Source organism: Sesamum indicum, linkage group LG2 (assembly GCF_026168435.1).
Source record: "Sesamum indicum cultivar Baizhima isolate 11 linkage group LG2, ASM2616843v1, whole genome shotgun sequence".
NCBI classification, from domain to species: Eukaryota; Viridiplantae; Streptophyta; class Magnoliopsida; order Lamiales; family Pedaliaceae; genus Sesamum; species Sesamum indicum.
In genome coordinates this window covers 21,795,511-21,820,077 of record NC_142658.1, presented here as the reverse complement: position 1 = coordinate 21,820,077, position 24,567 = coordinate 21,795,511, and the positions used below count along the sequence as shown (strand labels likewise).

General features: G+C 31.6%; 2 protein-coding genes and 1 long non-coding RNA gene across 4 annotated transcripts; 2 read left to right on the top strand and 1 right to left on the bottom strand.

The window, feature by feature from the left end:
* The first annotated feature begins 9,920 nt into the window (after nt 1-9,920).
* LOC105156754 (transcription factor MYB16) lies at nt 9,921-11,587 on the top strand. 2 transcript variants are annotated; one of them, XM_011072972.3, is made up of 3 exons: nt 9,921-10,206; nt 10,295-10,424; nt 10,697-11,587. In XM_011072972.3, the coding sequence occupies exons 1-3, from the start codon at nt 10,074-10,076 to the stop codon at nt 11,466-11,468; spliced, it is 1,035 nt and encodes a 344-aa protein (XP_011071274.1). In that variant the 5' UTR covers nt 9,921-10,073; the 3' UTR covers nt 11,469-11,587. The 2 variants fall into 2 exon arrangements, with proteins under 2 accessions (XP_011071274.1, XP_020547692.1); XM_020692033.2 differs by having other exon boundaries at nt 10,691-11,587.
* A 619-nt stretch (nt 11,588-12,206) lies between these two features.
* On the bottom strand, nt 12,207-14,332 carry LOC148789274 (uncharacterized). Its single transcript, XR_016064027.1, has 2 exons — nt 13,921-14,332; nt 12,207-13,794 (listed from the first exon to the last, which is right to left on the bottom strand). It is a non-coding gene; the product is annotated as an uncharacterized LOC148789274 (long non-coding RNA).
* A 7,223-nt stretch (nt 14,333-21,555) lies between these two features.
* LOC105156753 (transcription factor MYB16-like) lies at nt 21,556-24,262 on the top strand. The gene is made up of 3 exons (XM_011072971.3): nt 21,556-21,718; nt 22,065-22,194; nt 23,252-24,262. Exons 1-3 carry the CDS (start codon nt 21,586-21,588, stop codon nt 24,000-24,002), a joined length of 1,014 nt encoding a protein of 337 aa, XP_011071273.1. The 5' UTR covers nt 21,556-21,585; the 3' UTR covers nt 24,003-24,262.
* The last annotated feature ends 305 nt before the right edge of the window (nt 24,263-24,567 follow it).

Here is a 24,567-nt window from a genome sequence, read left to right as displayed (position 1 = left end):
GAGGGAAAAAAAAATAATACTAAAATTCATATTGGGTTAATTGTGGTGGAAGCATAGGTAAGAAACCTGACTTAAAAAGAAGACACATGTCCTTAATTTGCTAAAAGGGGTAGACACATAGACATGTAGATAAGCATCGGAAAAGGATGTAATAAATAAATAAATAAAAGAAAGAATTATGGGTGTTGTAGTTGTGGCTCTTATCCACCCACTTCACCAGTATGCCTCTCATTGGAGCAGATGCTCATCACCCTTCTTCATCATTTCTACATTCAAACTATATATTCTACTGTCCCAATCTATATATAATCATAGTTAGCTCCTCATTAATTTAATTAATTAATCATGTCACGTGTTCATCCTCTCATCCACTCGATTAACATCCATCATCTTCTTATCATCATCCACATATCTTTTTCTTGGCTCCCATTTCTCTACTTTCTTCTTCCCATGCCTATACGTGTTGCTATTAGTTAGTGGGCTTGTTTTTACTTTTCCTATTTTTAGATAAATGCACGTTTTTATTGATCAATACATCAATTCAATCAATATATAAATTCATATATTAAGTGAGATAAATATTAATTATAATAAATTTATATAAAGAGAAACAAATACCCATATGACTGATGAAAATTGAACTCATAATTCCAAATTTATTATAAAATCTCGTATCACCTTTAGATATCGTTTTTTTTTTTTTGGAGAGACATGGAGGTGAGGTAAGAGGATGATTTTTTTTTTTTTTTTACCACTTAGGCAATTTCATGAGTTCATTTTTATAAAAAAAAAAAAACTATAGTGATAGTTTAAATTATATTTTTTTCGTATCTAATAGCATTTGGGAGCAGCCAAGATGAATTAATTTACAGTTATTTTGAGGCAAGTGATGTAGCTGACATGACACTCAACCATTAATGTTTTTTTTAGAGCGATATTTTGAAGGTCTATACATTGTTAAAATGGCACATTGATAAATAAATTTCACTTAATTATTTTAATGCGGGCAGCCAATCTATACTAGAAATTTCCTTAACACTTTTATACCTGTCGAAAATAAAAAATGAGGTTATCTAGGAGTTGATGACGCCCGCCAATGGGTCCTATAATTTTGGGAGATAGAATTTTTTTTTTTTTTTTAGACAGCACGCGCGGCGTGATTACGTAAATAAAATTACATTATCTGTAAGAAAGTTAAAACCAAGTCCAAGATATATCTTAATTATTTTTAAATAATCTCAACAATCATGATTTTCTTTTCTTGAACTGAACATATATATATAATATACTCATTTCAACTGATTAATAATCATGTCGAAACAATTACTAATTTCTGCAAGAGTTTTAATTTTTATTATACGGCAAAATTTTTTTTCAGTTTCATGAAATAAGGGTAGAATTTACTTTGATACCACAACTTTGGCTAATATAGTTTTTAATCCCATAAAATCGATGTAAGAATTTTAATTATCCACCATGAAAATTACTCTTAGCCATGATAAATATTTTTGTCATGACTCTTAACCATGATAAATATTTTAACTACACTAGCAAAATTAATGATCAATAACCATTGTGTGGCCATAGTCAATACTATGACTATTTATTTTTAAATATGACAATTAACTATTGTTAAATTTATTTTTTTTAGTGACGTGCAACACATGTTAATATATATATATATATATATATATATCATATTACTATTATATGAATTTTATGGTTGACATAACATATTAATTCTTATTATTTATTCTTTTACTATAAATATATATAAGAATACTTCTCCTCTATACTAACCTTTTTATCGTAGTTAACTATCATAGACATATATATATATATATATATATAACTATGATTAATAGTAATCAACTATAACTTTCCAATGATTATTCGATAATATCTTTAGTTACAAGTGATGTTAGAATATTAATCATAGTTAAAAATTATGATAAATTTACCAGAATTTTTTTTTTTTTAGTGATTGCATTGATTGCCAAATTTTCATAGTGTGAACTTAGTTTATTTTTATTTATTTGTTTTGACAAGAAACTTAAGTTTAGTTTTTTCAGATTTGTCAAAATTAGTACATTGAGAATTTTTGGATTGCATTTGCACGTGCCCGCCCTCCTTCTTTCTGGGAAATTAATTCATACTCATATTAGATTTTTTTATTATTTTGGTTTGTTTTTTCACTCTTTCAACTACCACAACTGTTGCGCGGACATATCTGTCTAAAATAGCATCATAATTCACTGTTTTCTTCTTTGGCAATTTGGATTTTATAAATACAACAAGTAGGAGTATTAAATTCTTTGACAAATTCGAACACAACTACATATTAAAATAACTGTATTAACAGGACTTGATACAGGTCAATTTAGGAGTTGAAATCATTGGACGACACAACAAGACGGATAAGAACTCAAATTTCGACAATCCATTTTGCAGTTAAATAATCAAACACACTGGATTGCGGCATGCAAAGTTTTTGTTAAAATATTATTCACGTTTCTAAACTAATCAACATACTATTATAATATTTAATATTTTTAAATAAAGAACAACAATATACCAACAACTTGGAAGCAAACAAATAAATAACATATATACCACTATAAAAGGTGGACTAAATATTTATATTTGTAGGACTTGAACTGACGACTTTTTAATTGCGGCGACAGGCAAAGTTCATGCATTAATACGTCTAATTGTTGACTGCCATAAGACGATATAAAAAACCATTCTTAATCAAGAAATAAAATTATACTTAACGGTAGTGATAATTATGAAGGATCAAATCTTGTAAACGTGGTCAAGAGATATGATTATATTCGGAACTAAGCCATTTATAAAATAAATGACTCAATTTTTATTTATCACATGTTAATCATTTATACACAAAAAGAAAAGAATAATAGGATTATCGAATTTAATTAAGTATATATGGGAGGATTTTTATTGAAAGCAAAATGGGATTTGATTTACAAATATAATCTAAAAACTGAAGCTTATCCTGTGGGTACGTACGTTTAGGGTCAAAATTGAAAGGAAGAAGGGATAAAGTTTAATGGATGAAAATAGAGCAAAGTAGGTGGTGATAAATTACAAGAGAATTTGATTGACTTGGCTTTACTTAAGACATCAACATAAGCATCTACTTTGATTGGACAATCTTTTTTGAGCTTATCTTCACACTAAAACATCTTTTTATTAATTTATTTTAAATTCTGATATATATATATATACTGCGCTCGAGCTATTAATTACTAACTAGCTACTGCTTGACGACAACAATTTTTATATATAATTCTTCCATCACTTGTAATTATTATTTTAATAAATTCTGGACATGAATGAATTAAATCAAAGAAGCTTTCACCACTACTGATTACTTGTTTCTCAATATCTCATCATCTTAATTTGTTCTGTCATACGAATACGGATTTGTTCTTTTAAGTTGTAAACAGAATATCCGCAAGAAACCAACATAACCACATCATGCATGTTATGTACTTTGGTAATTTAGATAACTCTTAACTTTAATTTTGTCCTTTCTCTTCTTTTTTCTTTTCTCTTTATTCTTTTTATCGAAATTTAATAATTAGATCGATTATTAGGATAAAACTGACCAAAATACTCTTGTGGATTGTGAACTATAATTTACTTATTTTTTTAAAAAAAATACATTAAGGGTAAAGTTGACAATTTCACATTTTCACCCAATGATTAATTACATAATTTCATCATACATTAGGAGGGGTATTTGTAATTTTTCAAATATTAAGGAAGTATTCATAATTATACCAAATATTAGGAGAATTTATTGTTTTTAACTGTAATTATTATTCGTTACAATTTTTCTCTTTTGACTGCTGTAACTAACAAATACATATATAAAAAAAATTCTTCTCGTGCAGGCGTGAATATAATTTTGATAATTAACATAATTATAAATGGACCATACGTGCAATACTGTAATGAGATAAATAATTGAAAAGGTGAGTGACCAAATTTATGTGTAGTAATTTGATGTTGAGAACAATGACGAAATAGACATTATTGTACGAAATGTATAGATAAAGTGATGATACATAATTGTGATGAACCGTTAAGGGAACTAAACGGTAAACATTTGGGGGAGGTGGTGGGATCAAATAATTAATACAACATTATTGAATTTCCACCCGAGGGTAGACATTGCAATTAATATATACATATATATATGTTGGAATAATGAAATACTACGTCGTACGTACCATATTTATAAATGTTTACTGTGCTGTTTGTTACTTACTTGAATGTTAACTGTGCCAACAAAAATGTATTCCGACTAAGTTTGATTATTCCAACGCTATAAATTTTACTTCACATACACCCTCCTCATTCGTCTCTGCTCTAAATTCAACCTAAATTCCTAAACATATATACCACACTTATTTTTTATTAACTATCTTTTTAATTATTAAAATACTTATTCAAATTTTATAGATTAAAAAAATACTAAATATAATGAGGTTTGACTCTAAAATACGTCCTTGAACACTAAATATATATTTCTCTAAAGGACGGTAAAATAAAATATATCAAAGAGAGAAAAAACACAAATGCTAAAGAAGATGATATATAATTGCTTGAGGGATTGACTCAGGTACCCTAACAATTGGTATCGGAGCCTAAGATTATTCTTAATATACTTTGTGGTTGCAGTTGTCGACAACTACTCATTCATCTCTTTGGGCGAGAACTGATATTACAAGATTTGCAGTTAAATATTCTTATGGTATCTGTCATTATTTCTGCATGTGCTAAAGTAAAATTTTAGACGCCCTCTTTTAATAAATTTTAGATATTGCCACCAAAAAAGTAAGTATAATTAACTCTAAAAATAATTAAACAATATATATGTTATTTTTATTTTACATAAATTCAAATAAATATATAAACATCATTGCGATGTATTGTACTAATAAAATATAGTATTCCCCAAAAGAATATTTCAAAAATATGAAAATTTAAATAAATAATACTTAAAAAAAATAATTAATGTAGTATATTGCAAGTTAAAACAAATATTAGATTGAGAAATTAGGATATTAGTTATCAAGTAATTTGGTGACGAAGGGAGAAGATCTCATATTGGAATGTGTTGCTGACATCTCATCCTTAATTTCTAATGGGCTTAACCATTCATAAATCTCAGCCCAAAACAATCTTATTAGTATAACATCTGAAACAAAATTCCATTTTCTTTTTTAATTACACCAAATTGTTCTTTTTTTAAGAGAGAGAGAGGATTAGGTGGATGATCTTAAATGGTCGTAGTTTAGGTTAAATGCGGCCGACATAATTGAATTAGCTTGGTGTGTGTGAGTGAAAGGTTTTAATTGGTTTATGAGGCCACTCATAAATAAGTGTGCGCACTCTGGCTATAAATATATATATATATATAGCAGAACTTTGCAAAATTATATTTTTATTCTCGTATGATAAATGTTTAATATTTTCAATTTTTTATTTTAAAATAATTTTACATTAAAAAAATGTGATATATTTTATTTGGCTAAAATACATTTCACCTCCTGTGTTTTGTTTAAAAAGCTAAAAACTCCCTTATGTTTTTGAAATAAGCTAAAAATCTCCTATATTTTGTAAAATTTAGTAAAAAACACCCTGGTGCATTACATGCGCTCCTTGTGCGTTTTAGAATATTTATTTTAACTGTTTTGACCCCCCTTTTTTGGGTATTTTTCACTAAAATGCCGTTATGGTATTTATGTATTTCACTTGCACATTTTTACTTATTTTGTGTCATTTTTTTTTTATATTTTCATCTATCTAAAACATAATTTTTTATTATATTTACTTAAAAAAAATAAAAACTTATATATTTTTTTAAAATTTTATAATTTAAATTAAATTATATTTAATTTAATTAATATTAAATATTATATTAAATTATATTTAAATTCAAATAATTTTTTTTAAAATTGAAATTTAAAAACTATAATTGTTTTGAATTAATTAAATATATTTAAGTACAATAACTATTCTAATTATTTAAAATATATTTTTAATTAAATATAATTAGTAATTAAAAATTAAAAAGAAAAAGAAAATCTACAGCAAAGGAGGTCACAGGAGGGCGACGACGCTCTTTCTTGATCTGGGCAACGCCGTGTCACCCATATTTGTGGGCGACGGACCCTTTCCTGATTTAGAAGACATCACGTCGTCCAGACTTGGAGGCAACTCTACGGGGAAGAGTGGTGGCGGGGGGGGGGGGGGGGACGATTGGGGGGCGCATATTAATTTTATTTTTTAAAATAATATTTTTCATTAATAAAATTTGAACTCTTAATTTTTTTATATAAGTTTAAGATCTAATGATTAAAATTATAATTTATTTGATCTAACAACTGTGATATAATGAATATAGATTCAATGGTCATTAAAATAAAAAATAATATATGTTAAGTAAGTGTATAATGGTTATTTTGTAAAAAATTAATGCCGTTAGTTAGATTTCACGCTCTCTAATTCTTTGATGGAAGCTTGGACATCAGATTAAATATATTGAGTTTTTTAAAATTTTAATATTATTTCAGAATTTCATAAATTAAAAGATTAAATATATTAAGTTTTGTCATGACTGAGATCATTTTCAAAAATTTTGTAAGATAAAAAACTAAAAATATTAAATTGTTTTCTTATTTGGACACAAAAGTTATTGCAGCAGCAGCAATTATTGCAGAAGGGAAGGTAGAAAAATGATTGTAGCTTTTAACATTTGATATGACAAAAGCAGATATCAAAACTTACATCATCCATATCCCACCTAACCCACGTGTATACTCCTTAATTTATTCACAAAAACTAACATATATTTAAATTATATTCAGTTAATATTAAATATAAAAAAATAATGTTATTCTTAATTAACAATAAGTATTTTAACCAACCACGTCCCTCTTGATTGGAAGCAGAGCAGTAGATTTAATTTTGCAGACGCAACAGCGAATTGTGGGAGACAGCGCTGTTGTGCTAAGTATTAATGGCTGCTTCCGATGGGGGCATCAGGCATGGCATCTATTGTCTTCAATAACCCCACATATATAGTGGCAATGTAATAATATGTCATGTAAACGTAATCCGACACATACATATTATTATTATTATTATTATTATTATTATGGTGAGCCCTGTCTTAATTGGTGCAGCAGCACAATAATGCTTCTTAATTTCTTAAATTCCTCTACACATTATTATTTCTACTTTCTTTTTCTTTTTACTGTATATTCACTAAATAAAATGACTGAATAACTATGAAAAAATTAGTACAAATATTAACGTCGAGCTAATTATTAAATATTTTTTTATCATTAATTTATATTATTTAATATATATCTATATAAGTTGTTTCTAAAATTATTAGCAAATAATTTTTTTGTTAATTACTGTAAATTAGCAATAAAGATTTTACTTGTTGATTAGTTTAATTTTTTTTTTTATGTAGTATCAAAGTGAGATATATAGAAGATTTTTCCACGATTTTCTTTAACTCGGTGCAAAGGCTGATGATCAGATCCAAATTTTCCTGAAAGAGTTCTTTTCTATATTTTTAGATTATTTTTTTTATTCAATAGTTGAGAATTAGTTATGTTATATTGTTATTTTAAATCAGAGGGTTGTTGATTTTAATTTTTTAAAACTCAATTAGGGAAAATAAAATGTTATTTTGGGCATTCTAAATTAAAAACATACCATCCATTTATCATTAAAAAATTTGGGCACAATCATATACATAGAAATATCTTTCTAATTAGAGAATTATTTGAATTCCCATTTCAGTTTGAAATTATTTACAATAGTCAGAGTTTATAATTAGGGAAGAGAGGAGAGGAGAGAGGGTAATGATATCAAACAAATTTATGATTTGAATCTCAAGAATTGATAGTAATTAATGGGTCTCAACTGCTAGGGCTGTTCACATTTAGGGATCCGATGCATGGAAACCGTGTTACATTAATATTTATTATTTCTTTATGTGGGGTTGGGGGTGTGTGTATATATATATGTATATATATATATATATATGTGTGTGTGTGTGTATTTTGGACAAGGTGGTAGACATAAATTGTTTCTTACAAAGCAGTCCATAATTTGGATGAACCGTTAAGAAACTGAATGCATAGGGTTTAGGAGGGGGTCATGATGAGTGGTGCAGCCAACTTTATTCTGTGTTTTTTCAGAAATGCAGCTGATCAGTGCCTGAAGAGTAGTTGATGCTATTTATATCCTCAAACAGGAATTTGCCCCTTTGAGTTTGAGCTCATCATCATCATATTCTATCTAATTGCATAAAAAATGATTTTTTCTTTGCATTTAATATATATATATATATATATATATAGGTGATGGGGTGGGGTGGGGTGGGGTGGGGGTGGTGCTTATTAGTTATTTCTAGCTTGTACTGGTGTACGTACAATGAGACATTGAAGTCCTTGGAATTACTACAAATGCAGAAAAAAGGTAATTCTGAGTGCTGTGCAACTGTATGAAAAGATGGATGCCATATGTATGTATAGTGTGTGTGTAAGAAACAGGAAAATAGGTGTCCAAAGCTACCCTTTTCTTCCCAACACGACCAGAAGAAAGAGTGTAATAGGAAATTGTGGAGGGGATGTCGTAACTAGAAGTGCAACTTTGAAGAGGTTGATTAATTTTGGGGAACCTAATAAAATTCCAGACGATATATATCACATACTCCTCAAATTAACTTAAACAATAAATAATTAGATGGCTTCGAGCACATACTGATTGTGAGTTTCTAACATCAAAACATAGATAAAATAAATATTTATTTTGTAAAATATTTCTTAGGTTCATTGATGTAGCTAGCTGGTTTTGATGATGAGGTCTCAAGATTCTGAAAATAAAATATATTCACTAAATTTCAAAATGTTTCTCATAGGTTCGTTAACTTGCAGGACCATATTTATAATAACCCTATATATATATATATATATATATGTCGTGTTAGGTGTTGAAATTGAGACGTAAATTTGTTTCCTTTTATATATTAAATAATGAAATTAAATAACCAAGAATAAATTATCTCAATAGATAAGAACCTTTTATGTTTGGAGATAAAGAAAATGACCCGAATCATTAAGTTCAATAAAAACTCCAACTAATTAAGAGAAATTAGATATATATATATATATATATATATAATATTAGCAGTACAGTCAATATTGACAAATTTTATTCACCCAAACAGACCTCAAATACAAAAAATTCAAAGAAATTTACCAGATACGTGCAAATTCATAATGACACACATATATATATATCCATTAATACTAGTTATTACATCATAGTTAATACTTATTTACAACCTTCATCTAACCTCATCTCACTTTCAATTCTCCCAAGCTCCAAACTTGGACAGTACTGTCTGAAATCCCATTACAAAATCTGAAAGTGGACCATGTTTCTTAATTAATGTCGCCCAAGTTAATTTTTCAATATAAAGAAGGACACAACCCGCCCCCCCCCCCCCACCCCCATCCCCCCATATACTCATTGCAAATTAAGTCCACATAGGAGGGGTGCTGTAATACTGACGTCACAAGTGTATTATGCAAATTAATGTCTCCGACAGTATTATGCGAGGCAGTTCAAGATTGCTTTGAATTCTCCTCTTCTTGCACAGAAACAAAGCATGCAATCCTCAGTAATGATTCAATAAAATCTATGTGTAGTAAGTTGCACGTACCTTTCATCATAACCCTCTATATCTATGCGTTCCCACCACAATTAAACCACAAATACATACATATAGCTGTAATATTTAATTCTTGGGTTTCTATATATGCATGGTCACATATTTTACAAGTCCCATAACAGTTCAACTTCACAACATTCTGGTAATAAACTCCCTGTGTGTGAGCAGATCCTGTATTCCCATCCATCCATATATATATATATATATATAGCTACTGCTGGATTCGAGAAATTCCACAGTTTTTGATTGGAGTTGCCCTGTTTCTTTCTGTAATAACCCTAAAATGGGAAGATCAAATGGTCACGACAAGGTCGAACTCAAAAAAGGACCATGGACTCGAGACGAAGACCAGAAGCTACTGGCTTATATTCAAGAACATGGCCATGGTAGCTGGCGCGCCTTGCCTGCCAAAGCTGGTATATATTTTTTTCACTTTTTTGTAATTTCAATCCATTAAATTTGTAAGAAAATAATCATTGGTCTCATGCATAATTAAAATTTTAGGTCTCCAAAGGTGCGGGAAAAGCTGCAGACTGAGATGGACGAATTATCTAAGACCTGATATTAAGAGAGGAAAGTTCAGCTCCCAAGAGGAGAAGGCCATTATTAGACTCCATGCACTTCTAGGAAACAGGTAATAAGATACGTGATGATACATATTTTTCATGTTGGATCTGAGAAATTCTCGAGTTTGTTTGAATATTTAAATAAATTATATAGTAAAAGTTTAAAAAAAATAATTAATTTAATTGGAATAAACTTGTTTCGGTTGGATTTTTTATTCTAATTCTAATTAATACATACACGTCGAAAGATAACGTAACTCATTATTATTATTTTAATTTAAAGAAAAGTTATTATTAATGCATGGGGCGAGACATATTGATTTGGTGTACATAGTGTTAGGTGGTCAGCAATAGCAACTTATTTACCAAAGAGAACCGACAACGAGATCAAGAACTACTGGAACACCCGCCTCAAGAAACGGTTGATCCGAATGGGAATCGACCCGGTTACCCACAAACCCAAAAACAATCCCAGCGGGTCAGCTCACTCCAGACAAGCCGCCGTCGTCAGCCACATGGCTCAATGGGAAACTGCTCGGCTTGAAGCCGAAGCCAGGCTCGTTCGTGAGTCGAAACGTATGTCCAAGCTTCAGCTCCTACAGAAAATCACCGCTCCACCTCCGCCGCCTCTGCCGCCGCAGCCGGCACTGCCAAGATGTTTAGACGTACTCAAGGTCTGGCAAGCGACCACCAATCACAACGGCTTCTTCGGCTCACCTGGATGCCTTGAGTCGCCGACCTCTACACTAAACTTCTCCGTTAACAGTTCTACGGTTCCTACAGTTGGAGCTCGTGGGAGCTGTTCACTCGTGGAAAACGACGTCATATCAATGATTAACTCCGGTGTATGTGGGGTGGGACTAGAAAACAGCTATACCGAAGTGAAGGGTAACATGGAGAATTCAGTGCAGCTGCTTCATGACAACAATGCTGCGTACACTATGGAATATGATTATAATGTGATGGGCTCAATGGACCTTGCATCCATCAACGGTGATGACTACGACAACACAACGACAAGTGGTTATGATGAAGAGTTCGAGGACAATAAGAATTACTGGAACGATTTATTTCATTTGGTGAGTTCATCCATGGAATCTCCAGTGTTTTAGAGCAAGTGTTAGAATCTCCAGTGGTAGAATCTAAGGAAATCACAGTGTAGTAGAACTTACATTTATGATGGGTCTGATTTTGAATCAATCATATAATAAGTACGTACAATTAAGCTCAATATTTGAAAAAATTCTTGTTTTAAAAATTCCCAATATTTTTCTAGACTATATTAAGAGGCTATTTTGGTAAGTTTATAAGTTTTTTAAAATATCTTATCTAATTTTAAAAATGTTTCATAAAATTTTAGAAAACGAGGTTATAAGAAATAAGAAGTTAGAAGTTTATAAACTCCTTTGTAAAAAGTAGGAAATTTCAAATTTATTTTATGGTTTTACTAATATCCTTCAATTTGTTTCATATTAATTACCAGATTGTCATTATTAATCTTATAAGTTGTATTTTCATGCATAAATACTTTACAAAATTATTTTAAAAATAAGATTTAACATCGAAAAAATTGCAGTGTTGGTCTTATAACTTACATTTTTTGCGATTTTGGTCCATTGTTTGACCTATCACCACATTTAGTCCCACAAGTATAAAAAAATTTGCAATTTTAGTTGCATTAATAGTTTCCTTCCAATTCTTCACGGATCTTCACGGAATGAGCACGTGTGAGTTATTTTAACCATAGGTTGACTGGAAGAGTTGGCCAGAGACTATCAAATTTTAGGGGGGAAATTTTCGAGGGAAAAGACTACAAAAAAAGAAAATAAGTTTTTTCTTCACATACTTCATAAGAGAATAAAGTAACAGAATCTGGTTGAGTTAAAAAAAAAAACTCAAGCTCTTCAAATCCATGAGAAGAATAAGCTCAAGCTTAAGAACATACAAATAACAACGCACAACCTCATATGTATTACACACACACACACACATATATATATATATATATCAACATCCAATAACTTTACAATTTGAAACCACAATACAATAATTTTTACACATAAAAATTTGAGAAGGGGAACTCACAGTAATCTGGCGGTAGATACCTAATAAATTCTACCGGCTGTCAGGACATTGCAAATGAGCCCTTAACAACTAATCACTATTTTTCCTTCTTGGTTTATGAAGTTTTTTCACAAATTTTCACCAATTTTCTATAAATCAAGTCTGAATGTGAGACGGGCTAGGGTTCGTGTTTGAGATTTTGGGGAAAGTGTTTGGTTTTTCTCTGTGGCTAATTCTTCCGGTCAACCCATGGTTATTTGAAAATGAGAAACAATACATTGTTTGATGCCGTCCTCAAACTCTACCCACTTCCCTTTTGGAACTCCTAATCCTCCAAATCAAATTTGTTTGAAACCGCCAACTCGCCAGCCGATACAAAAAGCTTGTGCTCCTCTATTGCCAAACTGTTTCCATGTGCGGCAATGCTTTCTAACTCCTTTCTTACTTAGGAAATCTCCATTCTAATCTCTGGGGTAATACAACCTGCCAATAACCCTTCCAATTTTGCTTCAAGAAACTCAATTTGCCTCTTATCAGCTTGAAATATTGTCTTACTCCATCTACTGAGGTTGTACTGAGAATAACTGATCTGTTCAGCCATGCCACTTGTGCACCCCGAGCCTAACCCTATCGCCCAGTTGTCAGCAACAACTCTCTTGCATTGCACGGACTGCAACGAAGCAACTTCAAATCTCTAGGGTCGGACCATGCGACGGGATGTCTCTAGTCTATCCTCAAGCTGTATAAGGAGGGCCTTATGATCCGAGCAATTGATGTGAAGGTAGGATACAGAGGCATTTGGGAAAAGTCGGGACCAACCAAGATTTGCCCAAGCGTGATCTAGGAGCTCCTAAATAGTATTGGAGACGGCTGTCTATTAGTCCATGTGAACGGTGCCCCTTTATACCCCACGTCGGTAAGTTCACACTTCAACAAAGCGTTTATGAAGTTTCAGATTTGCCAATTCGAACATTGAAGTCCACTGTACTTCTAATCTAAGATTTCACTAAAATCGCCTGTACAGAACGAGGCACGCTGATATTGCCCATGAAGCCGAGATAAGAGCTGCCATGTTAGATCCCGTCTACTAGTCTCAGGTTCCTCGTATAACCCTGTAAATCTCCAATAAGTCGCATTCCCATTTAACATGCTAATGACAGAAAATTTCAACGACTAATCTCAGCAAAATGTCACACTAACGACAGAAAATTTCAGCAGGAAATCTCCCCCACAAAAATTCACAGAAAATTGCTAATCACGAAAAACAAAAGATGGTTAGATGTTACCGTGTGTCTTCAAGATCAGATCAACCGTGGCTCTGATACCACTGTTGGGTGAGAACCTCATGTATCAGAGAACCCTATTCCACTATTACTGCAGCGCGGAGTACAAAACTCCTTAGATACAATTACTTATTACAAATATCACAAAGAATAAATATAATGAAAAAATCAGAAATCAACCAAACTTAATATATATTGAAGATAGGCTCAGATCTACCAGATCCAGTAGAACTCGGTCACTAAGCACCGATTTTTACGATCACCACGACCCACGGTTGCTCCACCCAAGAAAGGATACCACCAAGGTTCCGATTACTAAGAACACACTAACTCACGGTCACTAAGACCAAAGAGAAGGTTTTGCACAAAGCTGTTTTGCTAAGGAGAAGCAAGAATATGTATTCTCTATTTCAACCAAAAGGGGTCAACTCCTTTTATAGAGGAAATGATGGTAAGTCTCTATGCTTACCAGTACTCAAATCTCAGATATTTAAGCAACAAGGGAACTAGAGAGAGAGATGGATATTTGTGCAGAGATAAGAGAGAAAAGAGACGTGAGAATTCTGAAATTTTGTATGAATCCGAACCGGGTCGGGTCAAGGTGGGTAGGTGGGCCGTCCAGTGGGTCAAGTTCTGGGCCTTTTAATAGGATCTTTGGGCCATTATTCACAACATGCTCCCCCTTGGACCAAGTCCTTATTAAAAAGAGTAGGGTCCAGAGCGTTACACTGGATCTGATTTTCTCATCATTGCCTAGGAGCCCCCTCCAGTGTACCTGCAAAATAAAATGTTAGTAACAGGATATCTAAAGCACAGAGCATAGCACACAGCATAATTAACTATTGCACACAGGAATCACCAAGCAAATAGCGACGCTATAAACCCGTAGCCACCAAGGCAAAATCAAACAGCCACTAAGGCTCAATCAGCTACTTAGGCAAATTCACGCCACCAAGGCACACAAAGAACTCAACGAGCCACTTAGGCATTGACATACGACCACTAAGGCACAATCACATAGCCACATAGGCAAAATTGAACATTCACATAGGCTTAATTTTTAAAACACTTAGTCATTTAAGCTCAAGACACAAAGTCTTACCATATTCACAAGGGAACATTGCATAAAGCAATCACAAGAATTATGAATTGATACAAAATCAATAAACTGTTAATTCTTCTTCTTCAATCACTAAGTTTGTTTCTTTCTTATTGTTATTAAACCGTTTTGGTCTTTTACAATCTTTTATAAAATAACCATTTTTTCCATAATTGTAGCATCTCCTATTTCTTTCTTCCCTAGCTTCTTCTTCGTTATTACTGGACTCGGAACTATTGTGTTTTTTATTCCTTTCTTTGCTATGTCTTTTATGAAAGGAATTTCTATACCTTGATTTTCCTTAAACAAAATTTACGACGTTTTGTTCCGTATACGGCTTTTTAGTTTTTAAATCAATTTCTTTACTTTTTAAACCGTTGACAACGGTACCAAGACTAATATTATCTCTACCGTATTTGATGGCAGCTTTGACATTGCTATAATCATCAGGAATTGCAGTCAAAAGCACACTAGGAGAATATTCATTAATATTTTTATCACCAGTCGACTTTATGTCTTGAACCAGTTTAGTGAAATCATCCAAATTTTCATCAATGGTTTTAGACAAATCAAGTTTGTATCTAAAAAACTTTTCAAGTAAGTACAGTTTACTTGGTAGGGAAGTTTCAGTATAAAGCTCTTCTAACTTTTCCCATAATTCTTTCGCAGAATTTTGTTTTCTGACTTTTTTCAAAACAGTGTCAGAAAGGTTTAAAATTATTGAAAAATAAGCAAACTCATCAGTTTCAAGTTTTTTTTCATCAAACACACTTTCGGCATATTCCCCATCAATTGCTTTAAAAACTTTTTGTTGAATTAGAATTCATTTCATCTTTTGCTGCCAAATATTAAAATCGGACTTCCCATCAAAAAGTTGCATGTTATATCCAAACATATTAGGAAAATAAGATGACAATCACAAATAAATCATAAAAATTAAGAAGGATCCCGGTTAAGCTCAACTACATACCCGCAACCTCAAAGGTTCGGCCAAGTGAGTGTTTTGATGGGGAGATCGGAAAATGGGCCAACAACAATTTTCAGTACCAAATTTTCAGCAAAGTGTCATGCTAATGACAGAAAATTTCAGCGATAAATCTCAGCAAAATGTCATACTAACAACAGAAAATTTCAGCAGGAAATCACCCCCAAAAAATTCACAAAAAATTGCTAATCGCGAAAAATAAAAGATGGTTAGATGTTATCGTGTGTCTTCAAGATCAGATCAACCATGGCTCTAATACCACTGTTGGGTGGGAACCTCATATATCAGAGAACCCTATTCCACTATTACTGCGGCGCGGAGTATAAAACTCCTTAGATACAATTACTTATTACAAATATAACAAAGAATAAATATAATGGAAAAATCAGAAATCAAACAAACTCAATATATATTGAAGATAGGCTCAGATTTGCCAGATCCAGTATAACTCGGTCACTAAGCACCGATTTTTGCGATCACCACGACCCACGGTTGCTCCACCCAAGAAAGAATACCACCAAGGTTCCGATCACTAAGAACACACTAACTCACGGTCACTAACACCAAAAAGAAAGTTTCGCACAAAGCTGTTTTGCTAAGGAGGAGCAAGAATATGTATTCTCTATTTCAGCCGAAAGGGGTCAAGTCCTTTTATAGAGGAAAGGATGGTAAGTCTCCATGTTTACCGGTACTCAAATCTCAGAGATTTAAGCAACAAGGGAACTAGAGAGAGAGATGGAGATTTGTGCAGAGATAAGAGAGAAAAGAGGCGTGAGAATTCTGAAATTTTGTATGAATCTGAACTGGGTTGGGTCAAGGTGGGTAAGTGGGCCGTCCAGTGGGTCGAGTTCTGGGCCTTTTAATGGGATCTTTGGGCCACATTTCACAACACAACTAGATTGGGGTCCTCAGTCGAATCCACTGGATCTAACACCAAGAGATTTTTATCATAAGCCCCAAACGACAGCAATTGAGCGCATAACGAGGCCAGCATCCTTCTTATTGGATTTTGTCAAAACGGAGCAAAAGAGAAAGAAAGATTTGAAGAGAAAAGCCCTAATTTGATAGAGAAAGGAGAACCTTTTTAAAAGAGAAAAAAAAAACTCTCATACAAGAGAATCTGTCACCTCATTAATATAGGCTAATATATACTATATATTACTGAAAAGTGTCTTGTTAGTGTTCGAAATAATTAAATTAATTTATTAGTTTTAACTTCTTTTGTGGTCTTCCATAATTATTCTTTTTATAGTTCTTTTCCTTCATGTATTTTTATCTTATATATATTATCTTCTACATATATATATACATATATTTGATAATTATTAATTCTACACAAAGTAAATGATATAATTTATGAAAATATTATATATTTTAAATAATTTATAAAAATCATGCATGCATATAAAATTTGTTACACTCGTATTATATTATCTAGCAAAGTGTACATATTATGCGGGCTCTCAAAACCAAGAAGTGTGGGCCAATCCAACAAAGTCCAGTAGATTTGTTTGTTGGACCTGGACCAGAGATGACATGGAAATTGGGCCCCTACCTTGGAAGCTGATCCAAATTAAAAGGCTACATCTGAAATTTCATTAAGATGCAAATTACTTTAAAAAAAAAATAAAATTGAACAAACTTGTCAAAATTTTGAGGGGAAAAAAAATATGGAGAACTCGTGCATTTTTTATAAAGAGTTTATACGCCATTAATATCTCTTTTTTTATCTTACAAATTATTTTAAAAAAAATAAATTACGAATTAATTTACAACATCTTATAAAATATTTTAAAAAGCTTATAAGCTCACCCAAACACTACGTTTTACCTGATTGCATAATTTTAAAAATCACTTCGACATAATTTTCTTCATTATCATATATTTTTGTACGAGCATATAAAGGCATATTGGAAGAGGTATTGCCTGCTTTGTAGATGAAATAAATATTTTTTATTATATATACCAGATGTATAATTACAAAATAGTATAAATCATACAACATCGATCAATACAATATAAAATAAATCTCATTATTAATATGACATAATTGATATTATTTGAATTGAAAGTGATGGATTATTATTTTTTGAGTAAATCAATTACGTACAATCATCAATACTAAATATCTGTATTTAACAACTATAACAATTATATATTGATCATCAATAATCATATAATTATATATAATCAACAATAACTATTAAAGTAAAAAGACAACTATTATAAAATAAAATAATATTTTACATATTAGTGAAGTTTAAATTCATAATTTTATATCATGGACTATCAATTTCGCTATTTGAATTAGGACTCGAAAAGGAGGAAGAATTAATGGGTGAAGAGTGGTCGTTGTTGGGGTGGGGGAATGATTAATGAAGCTGCGCAAAGTTGCTTTCATTGCTCCGTGGAAATAATAACCATGCCAGGTCTGATATGTTATGCGTATCATATCTTACAACATATATATATATATATATACATATATATATAGAAATAATCACACTCTTCTGTCTTGGAATTTGGTGTAATTATATGCATATCTCTTATGCTTTGAAAAATCACATCTAATATCCCTAAAGTTTACTTTCTTCTAACAAATACATCCCTACATTAGTAAAAATTAACTAAATTGCCGATATTAATAAAAAAAAGAAAAAAATCTATATTTTGATCATAAATTAACTTATTACTGAGTTATTGTAAGTCAAATAAATTTTTTATGACTAAATTATCTCATATGTCTTCACGCATTAATGCATGTGATGAGGTATATCTTCACCGTTATAAAGGTCGTTTAGTTCGAAAAGAATTATTTGACCTGTAATAAGTCAGTAATAAAGAAATAAAGAAATTTTCTTTTATTTAATTTATTTTACATGGACACGTGTTCATCTGTTTGATTTAGCATAGAACAAATACTATCGACAAGAGACGAGGTAAAATTATGTATTTTTGTTGTGCATGTCTTTTTCTCATGTGCTATTTGTGTACTTACAAAAATGATGCAAAGGGAATGGGCGGCAAATATCCAAGTCATCATAATTTTCAAATTTCCTGTAACATATTTAACACAAATGTTGTTAATTAATGTAATAGGATGAATGCCTTGTCCTGTTTCTTGTTTCTCTTAGGGCTCAATTATCACACCATGCATGTCTACCTCGAATTAATCCATCATAGTGTCTACTACTACTACACACACGTAATAAGGACGTTTTTGCAATTTTGTACGTCGTAATATTTGCATTTTCTAAGATAATAAGTTTTGCAACAACGTGGATCAATTATAGAACAGTCCAATTATTTTGGGTTCAAGATTTCTTCTTGGAGGTCTTGATTGTGAATTTGAAATATTTGCGAGTGGGATGATTATGAATGTGTAAGAAAAAAATATGTAATAATATCTTTCTTGGTAGCAACAAACACACAATAAGTTATTTAACATTTTCACCCTAATTGCCAATTTTAGGACATTAATTCCAAGTCTTACATGTCATGGAAAAACAAAAAAAGTAGAAATTTTTCTTACTACAAATAGAAATAAAGGTAGGTTTTATTTTTGTAAAAATGAGAAAGCAAGGACAAACATTCCATAATTTCATTCAAAAGAAGTACGTACGTCGTAGAGACACGGCATAATGAGTTTGTCAAAAATCGAACAGCTCCCTAACTAGTCGAGAACTTTTTGGTAAGTATTCAAATCCCATTCATTCGTAGAATGTTGTCTAGATCTATTAATAATTCAAAATTTAATTAGATCTAAATTGATATACATATATATATATGTGTATAATAGACAAGCAACAAAATAAAACTATGTACTCAAACGATTAATTAGCTAGGTCTGTTGCATTATAATAAAGTTGGGACACTGCTGACGAACAACTACACATAACAGGAATTCTAAATAAGCTTAATTGCTCCATAAATTACTACTATTAGAAGGCAAAAGGATGGCTCCATCCCCTTTGCTTACCCTAAGAAATTGAAAACCTTATAATTTTAGTCACACAATATAAAAAAAAAACATGTATTTTCCGTTTAATTTGAGAGGCATGAGACAAATTGCAAAACGTTCTGTAGTGTGGGGCTAAAATTATAATTTTTTCCTGAAAATCATAGTATTCTTTTCTCGACACGCATGCGAAACTACACTAAAAAAAATTGGTGCCAAAAAGTTAATTAAGTGATAATATTTGAATAAAATTTGTCGATAATAATAATTAGTTGCGAAAAAGTTTTTGTATAAAGACAATATAGTGAGAAAATTTTATACACAATTTTTACTTGTCCCAAATTAAGAAAAAATAACTTATTGTCACTTAATATATATTTTCAATAATAATTTTAAAACTATTGTTTAGTACTTTAATACTAATATTATGTTTAGTAGAGTATGAATTCATATTTGGTATGTAAACAAATACAGCACATGATATGTAAATTAATTACATTTGGACAAATCTGCTCTCAGAAATTAATTTTTTTTTCAGAAACGGTACATAATGCTGTCCGGATGACAGTGCGTCAGCCATACGTATATATAAATCCATACGTAATTAAACATTCTATTGGGGGGTAAGTAAAACTAGTCGTTGATAACTGTTCAACATTCAAGAGCTGCTACAGCCCAACCTAAGGAGGATGATGTTGGTTGCTCTGTTTCTGCTCATCACACTCAGACTTGTTGCTGCTTAGATAATGGATAGTTGAAGTCGTGGTTCTTGATTGACGCTTCTCTTAGTGTCTCACTTCCTTCTCTCGCCAATCTTCCCTTCACTTCTCCAATTTCATCAATAACCACCTTCTAGCTGCCCAATTAATCTTTCCATATTATAATACGATGATCTACACAAGTGTTTTATATTAATTGTAGATGAAAAATTTGGGAAGGCATCCTCACCCTAGTGAGACGTCTTTTAAAAACAAGTCTTGAATAATGTCTTATTCAACGGAATACTAATTGAATTGCAAATCGCATCATAATATAAAAGGTGACGTATATATCACTTTTATTAAAATACGTAACATAAAAATTAAATTTTGACTAATTTCTTCCAAAAATAATCCCCGGCCCATTAGTCATTAAAAAAAGATAAAATATGCCAAAAATATTAAGGTCGATATAAATAATGAAAAAAATTTTCCTTTTTAGAAAAAAATAGCACACCACTAAAACAATATGAATTTTTTGAGGCTATTTTATGTCCCTCTACAACTATGAAAATTGCATCTATATGTATTGAAAACAATTTTTATAATTGTAAAGGCACATTGAATAGTTCAAAAATTCATATTGTACAAGTGCACATTAATTTAATAAAAAATATTATTTTCTAAGACCGACCAATCAATATCTTTTTAATATAGTAGATATATATATAGTAATAAAAATCGGTTGCTATTGAGTTATTTATAGTAATAGATGGCAGCATTTAATTAAAAAAAAAAGAGGGTAGAAGAAAATTAAGTATCTTTATGGGTGCGGAGAAGGTATTATATATTGGTTTACGGTGAATCATTTAATGATAAATCATAAATTTCAATTATTAATATCAAATATTTATACTTGACAACTACTGATATATTATGTCAACAATTACTATTAAAATAGATCAATATGTACCCACACATCAGTAAAATTCAAATTCATGATTTCGTATACAGGCATCATTAAGTGCTATTGGTTTTTATTTATATATAAAGGAGTGGTGTCTCCCAGCCTTTTTTCACACACACCCCACCAGCTCTCTCCCTCCTCCCCCAGAATAATTTGTAGGGAAAGTAGGTTTAAAATGGGAAGGTCGCCATGCTGTGATAAGGTGGGGCTGAAGAAAGGGCCATGGTCACCTGAGGAAGATGAAAAGCTATTGGATTACATTCAGCAACATGGCCATGGAAGCTGGCGTGCCCTTCCTTCTAAAGCTGGTAATGACAATTAGGTTGTCTTCATCGTCAGCTAAAGATTTTATACGTCCATACATCTTATAACATATTTATAATTAATTCTGAAGAAAATCAAACTTACGTAACTCGTCAATATTTTCGGATCGAGTTTATAAGCTCTTAACATTGTATTTTTGTGGTTTGCTGAAAGAAACAATCCAAATGCTTTGCAGCATGTAATAAGCAAATACCCTCTGAATTAATCATACTTCATGCATGCAATTATGTGCGTACAGGAACTGCATGTATACATATACGTATATAAATGCAATAAACGTAGTTCAATATTATGAATATTGGTTATTATATATGAATGGAGTGTGTGTAGGGCTTGAGAGATGTGGGAAGAGCTGTAGATTGAGGTGGACCAATTATTTACGACCTGACATTAAGAGGGGACACATCAGCTTACAAGAAGAGCAGACCATCATACAACTTCATGCCCTCCTTGGAAACAGGTACTTTATAAATTATTATATTATTACTCTGCTAATTATTTGCTAAAACAAAAAGAATTAATCACTTTTTTGGCCGCAAGTACTTCTTACTGTTTTATCTGCTCAAAATAAGCATAAATTGTGGAATATAAGCCCCAAATTCTTCTAATCATATTCGTACGTAGCACTATTAATTACTATATATGAATGTTAATGTTCAATTTTGGTAAGAAAGACTCCATTAATTAATATAGCACGTTTAATATATTTATAACGTGATTGGTGTAATTTAAAAAAAGGGATTAATCGCATAATAAGTATACTACAGTTATTTTGTAATTGATTTAATTTTATTAAAAATTGATTGAAATAAAAAAATTTATATAAATATATATAGACATATATATGATGACAAAAACAGTTGGATAATATTTGGTTTTATGTTTTCGTATTTATTCTGAGAGGGTAGCCGTCTAGCTAGTATAGGTACGTAGCTAGCTTCCTAGATTTTTACAGTATTGAGGTACAACATAGTAAATGGTATTCCATGTGAGAATTAAATGCTTAGTACCAACATCCAACTTTTGTCCTAGCTACCAAATCTTCACTTGCATCACCATATATAATGCATGTGTATACATCCATCACATCATCATCATCATTATCATCATCATATATATATATGCCTTAATCAACATCAAATTTTGGTACCCTAATTTGGTTGTTTAATTTCTAGTAATTAATTAGTCTATACTTATAAGTATAGACTAATTAAGTGTATAAAAAACACCAAGGACAAAAGGTAAATTCTATACGTGATTTATTTTCAATTCTCTCGCTGACATATATATACAAATCTTTTTATTTCTCACACTGAATAGATTCACTCATTGCGTTGAATAATAAATAAAATTTTATATAAAAACAAAGAAATTGAAGACTAGCGTCAATACAATGAGTGAATCCATGTGGGTGTTTTTATACATTAATTTGGTTTGTTTAATTTCTAGTAGTTAATTAAATACTTATTATAAGTAGTTGAAAATTAAATTTGATTTGTATATTAATTATTTGATAGATGGTCGACCATAGCATCTCACTTGCCAAAGAGGACTGATAATGAGATAAAGAACTACTGGAACACTCATTTGAAGAAGAGACTGATTAAGATGGGAATTGATCCAACGACTCACAGGCCTAACAATCTTGCCCTCACCTGTGGCGAATCCAAGGACTCTGCCAATCTTAGCCACTTGGCTCAATGGGAGAGCGCTCGGCTTGAGGCCGAGGCCAGGCTCGTCCATGAAACCAAACCCATCATGCTTAATCCTCATCACTATTATCAATTACCCTCCACCACTCCTCCACCACCACCACCTCCAGACCAACCCTGTCTAGACGTATTCAAAGTCTTGGCATGGACTAATCCTGGGGAAGACATCTCCACCGTCATACTCAACGGCCTTCTCCCTCCGATTCCTATTTTAAACTCCTCAGACAACACGCTCCCGATTCCAACGCTGGGATTATGTAATGGAAACTTGTCCATCACAGACATCAACAGCATCGAAACCTCGGGTGCATGCACAACTGGAAAACCTAACAACAACTTATTTTATGATGATCATCAGCATGTGGTCAAGGGCATGATGGAGAATTCAGAGTATTCAAATGATGCCAGAATCGACCCTTTTCATCCTACTTATGTTGCTGATTCCTTATCTTTTCCAAGCTTCATGGAGGACTTAACGGATCTTCAGCCTAGCAGCATTTCTACAGCCGATGATGTATGTTGGGGAGTTGTTGAGGAGGATAAGATTTATTACTAGAGAGACATTATGGATTCTAGTACCCATGTTGTCCTAAATGGAAATCTAATAGTAAAACGGATAGTAACCCAGCACACTTATCTGATACACGCGCTTGTCTCGTGAACTTGCAGATGGAGTCAGTTTGTATCCATAAGTTGGTGTGATTGCGTATTAATTCCTAGCTAGCTAAGTAAACATTAACATTTGTCTAATTTTTAGGCATGTTGTCATCATGGTGTGAAGTGTGAACTCATTGGAGTGTAATTTCCTAGTGTGCATGCAACGGTTGTAACAAGTAAGTGTCGAGGAAGTATTAAATCTAGTATTCTCATCATGTTTAGTTCTTAGTTAATGAACCAATTAATTAGCTGATTCTGGAAGTGTTCTCATAATGCGGTGAACTTTTTAATTAGAGCAGATTGAATTTGATTATATCTGAATCAATTACTGATTATGAGGCAAAATTATATTTTAGTTCCATAGAATAGGGGTGATCAACATTTTTAGTCCCCTGTTTTGCAAAATTTTCAAAATAGTCCCAAAATTAAGAACATATGACACATTTAGTCCTATGCTCTAGGGG

Bases quoted from the DNA above. Each gene is read 5' to 3' on its own strand.
- LOC105156754 (XM_020692033.2), top strand. From the start codon at position 10,074: ATGGGAAGATCAAATGGTCACGACAAGGTCGAACTCAAAAAAGGACCA. The intron at 10,207-10,294 runs GTATATATTTTT...TTAAAATTTTAG, and splicing joins CGCCTTGCCTGCCAAAGCTG to GTCTCCAAAGGTGCGGGAAA. The intron at 10,425-10,690 runs GTAATAAGATAC...TGGTGTACATAG, and splicing joins CATGCACTTCTAGGAAACAG to TGTTAGGTGGTCAGCAATAG.
- LOC105156753 (XM_011072971.3), top strand. From the start codon at position 21,586: ATGGGAAGGTCGCCATGCTGTGATAAGGTGGGGCTGAAGAAAGGGCCA. The intron at 21,719-22,064 runs GTAATGACAATT...GAGTGTGTGTAG, and splicing joins TGCCCTTCCTTCTAAAGCTG to GGCTTGAGAGATGTGGGAAG. The intron at 22,195-23,251 runs GTACTTTATAAA...ATTATTTGATAG, and splicing joins CATGCCCTCCTTGGAAACAG to ATGGTCGACCATAGCATCTC.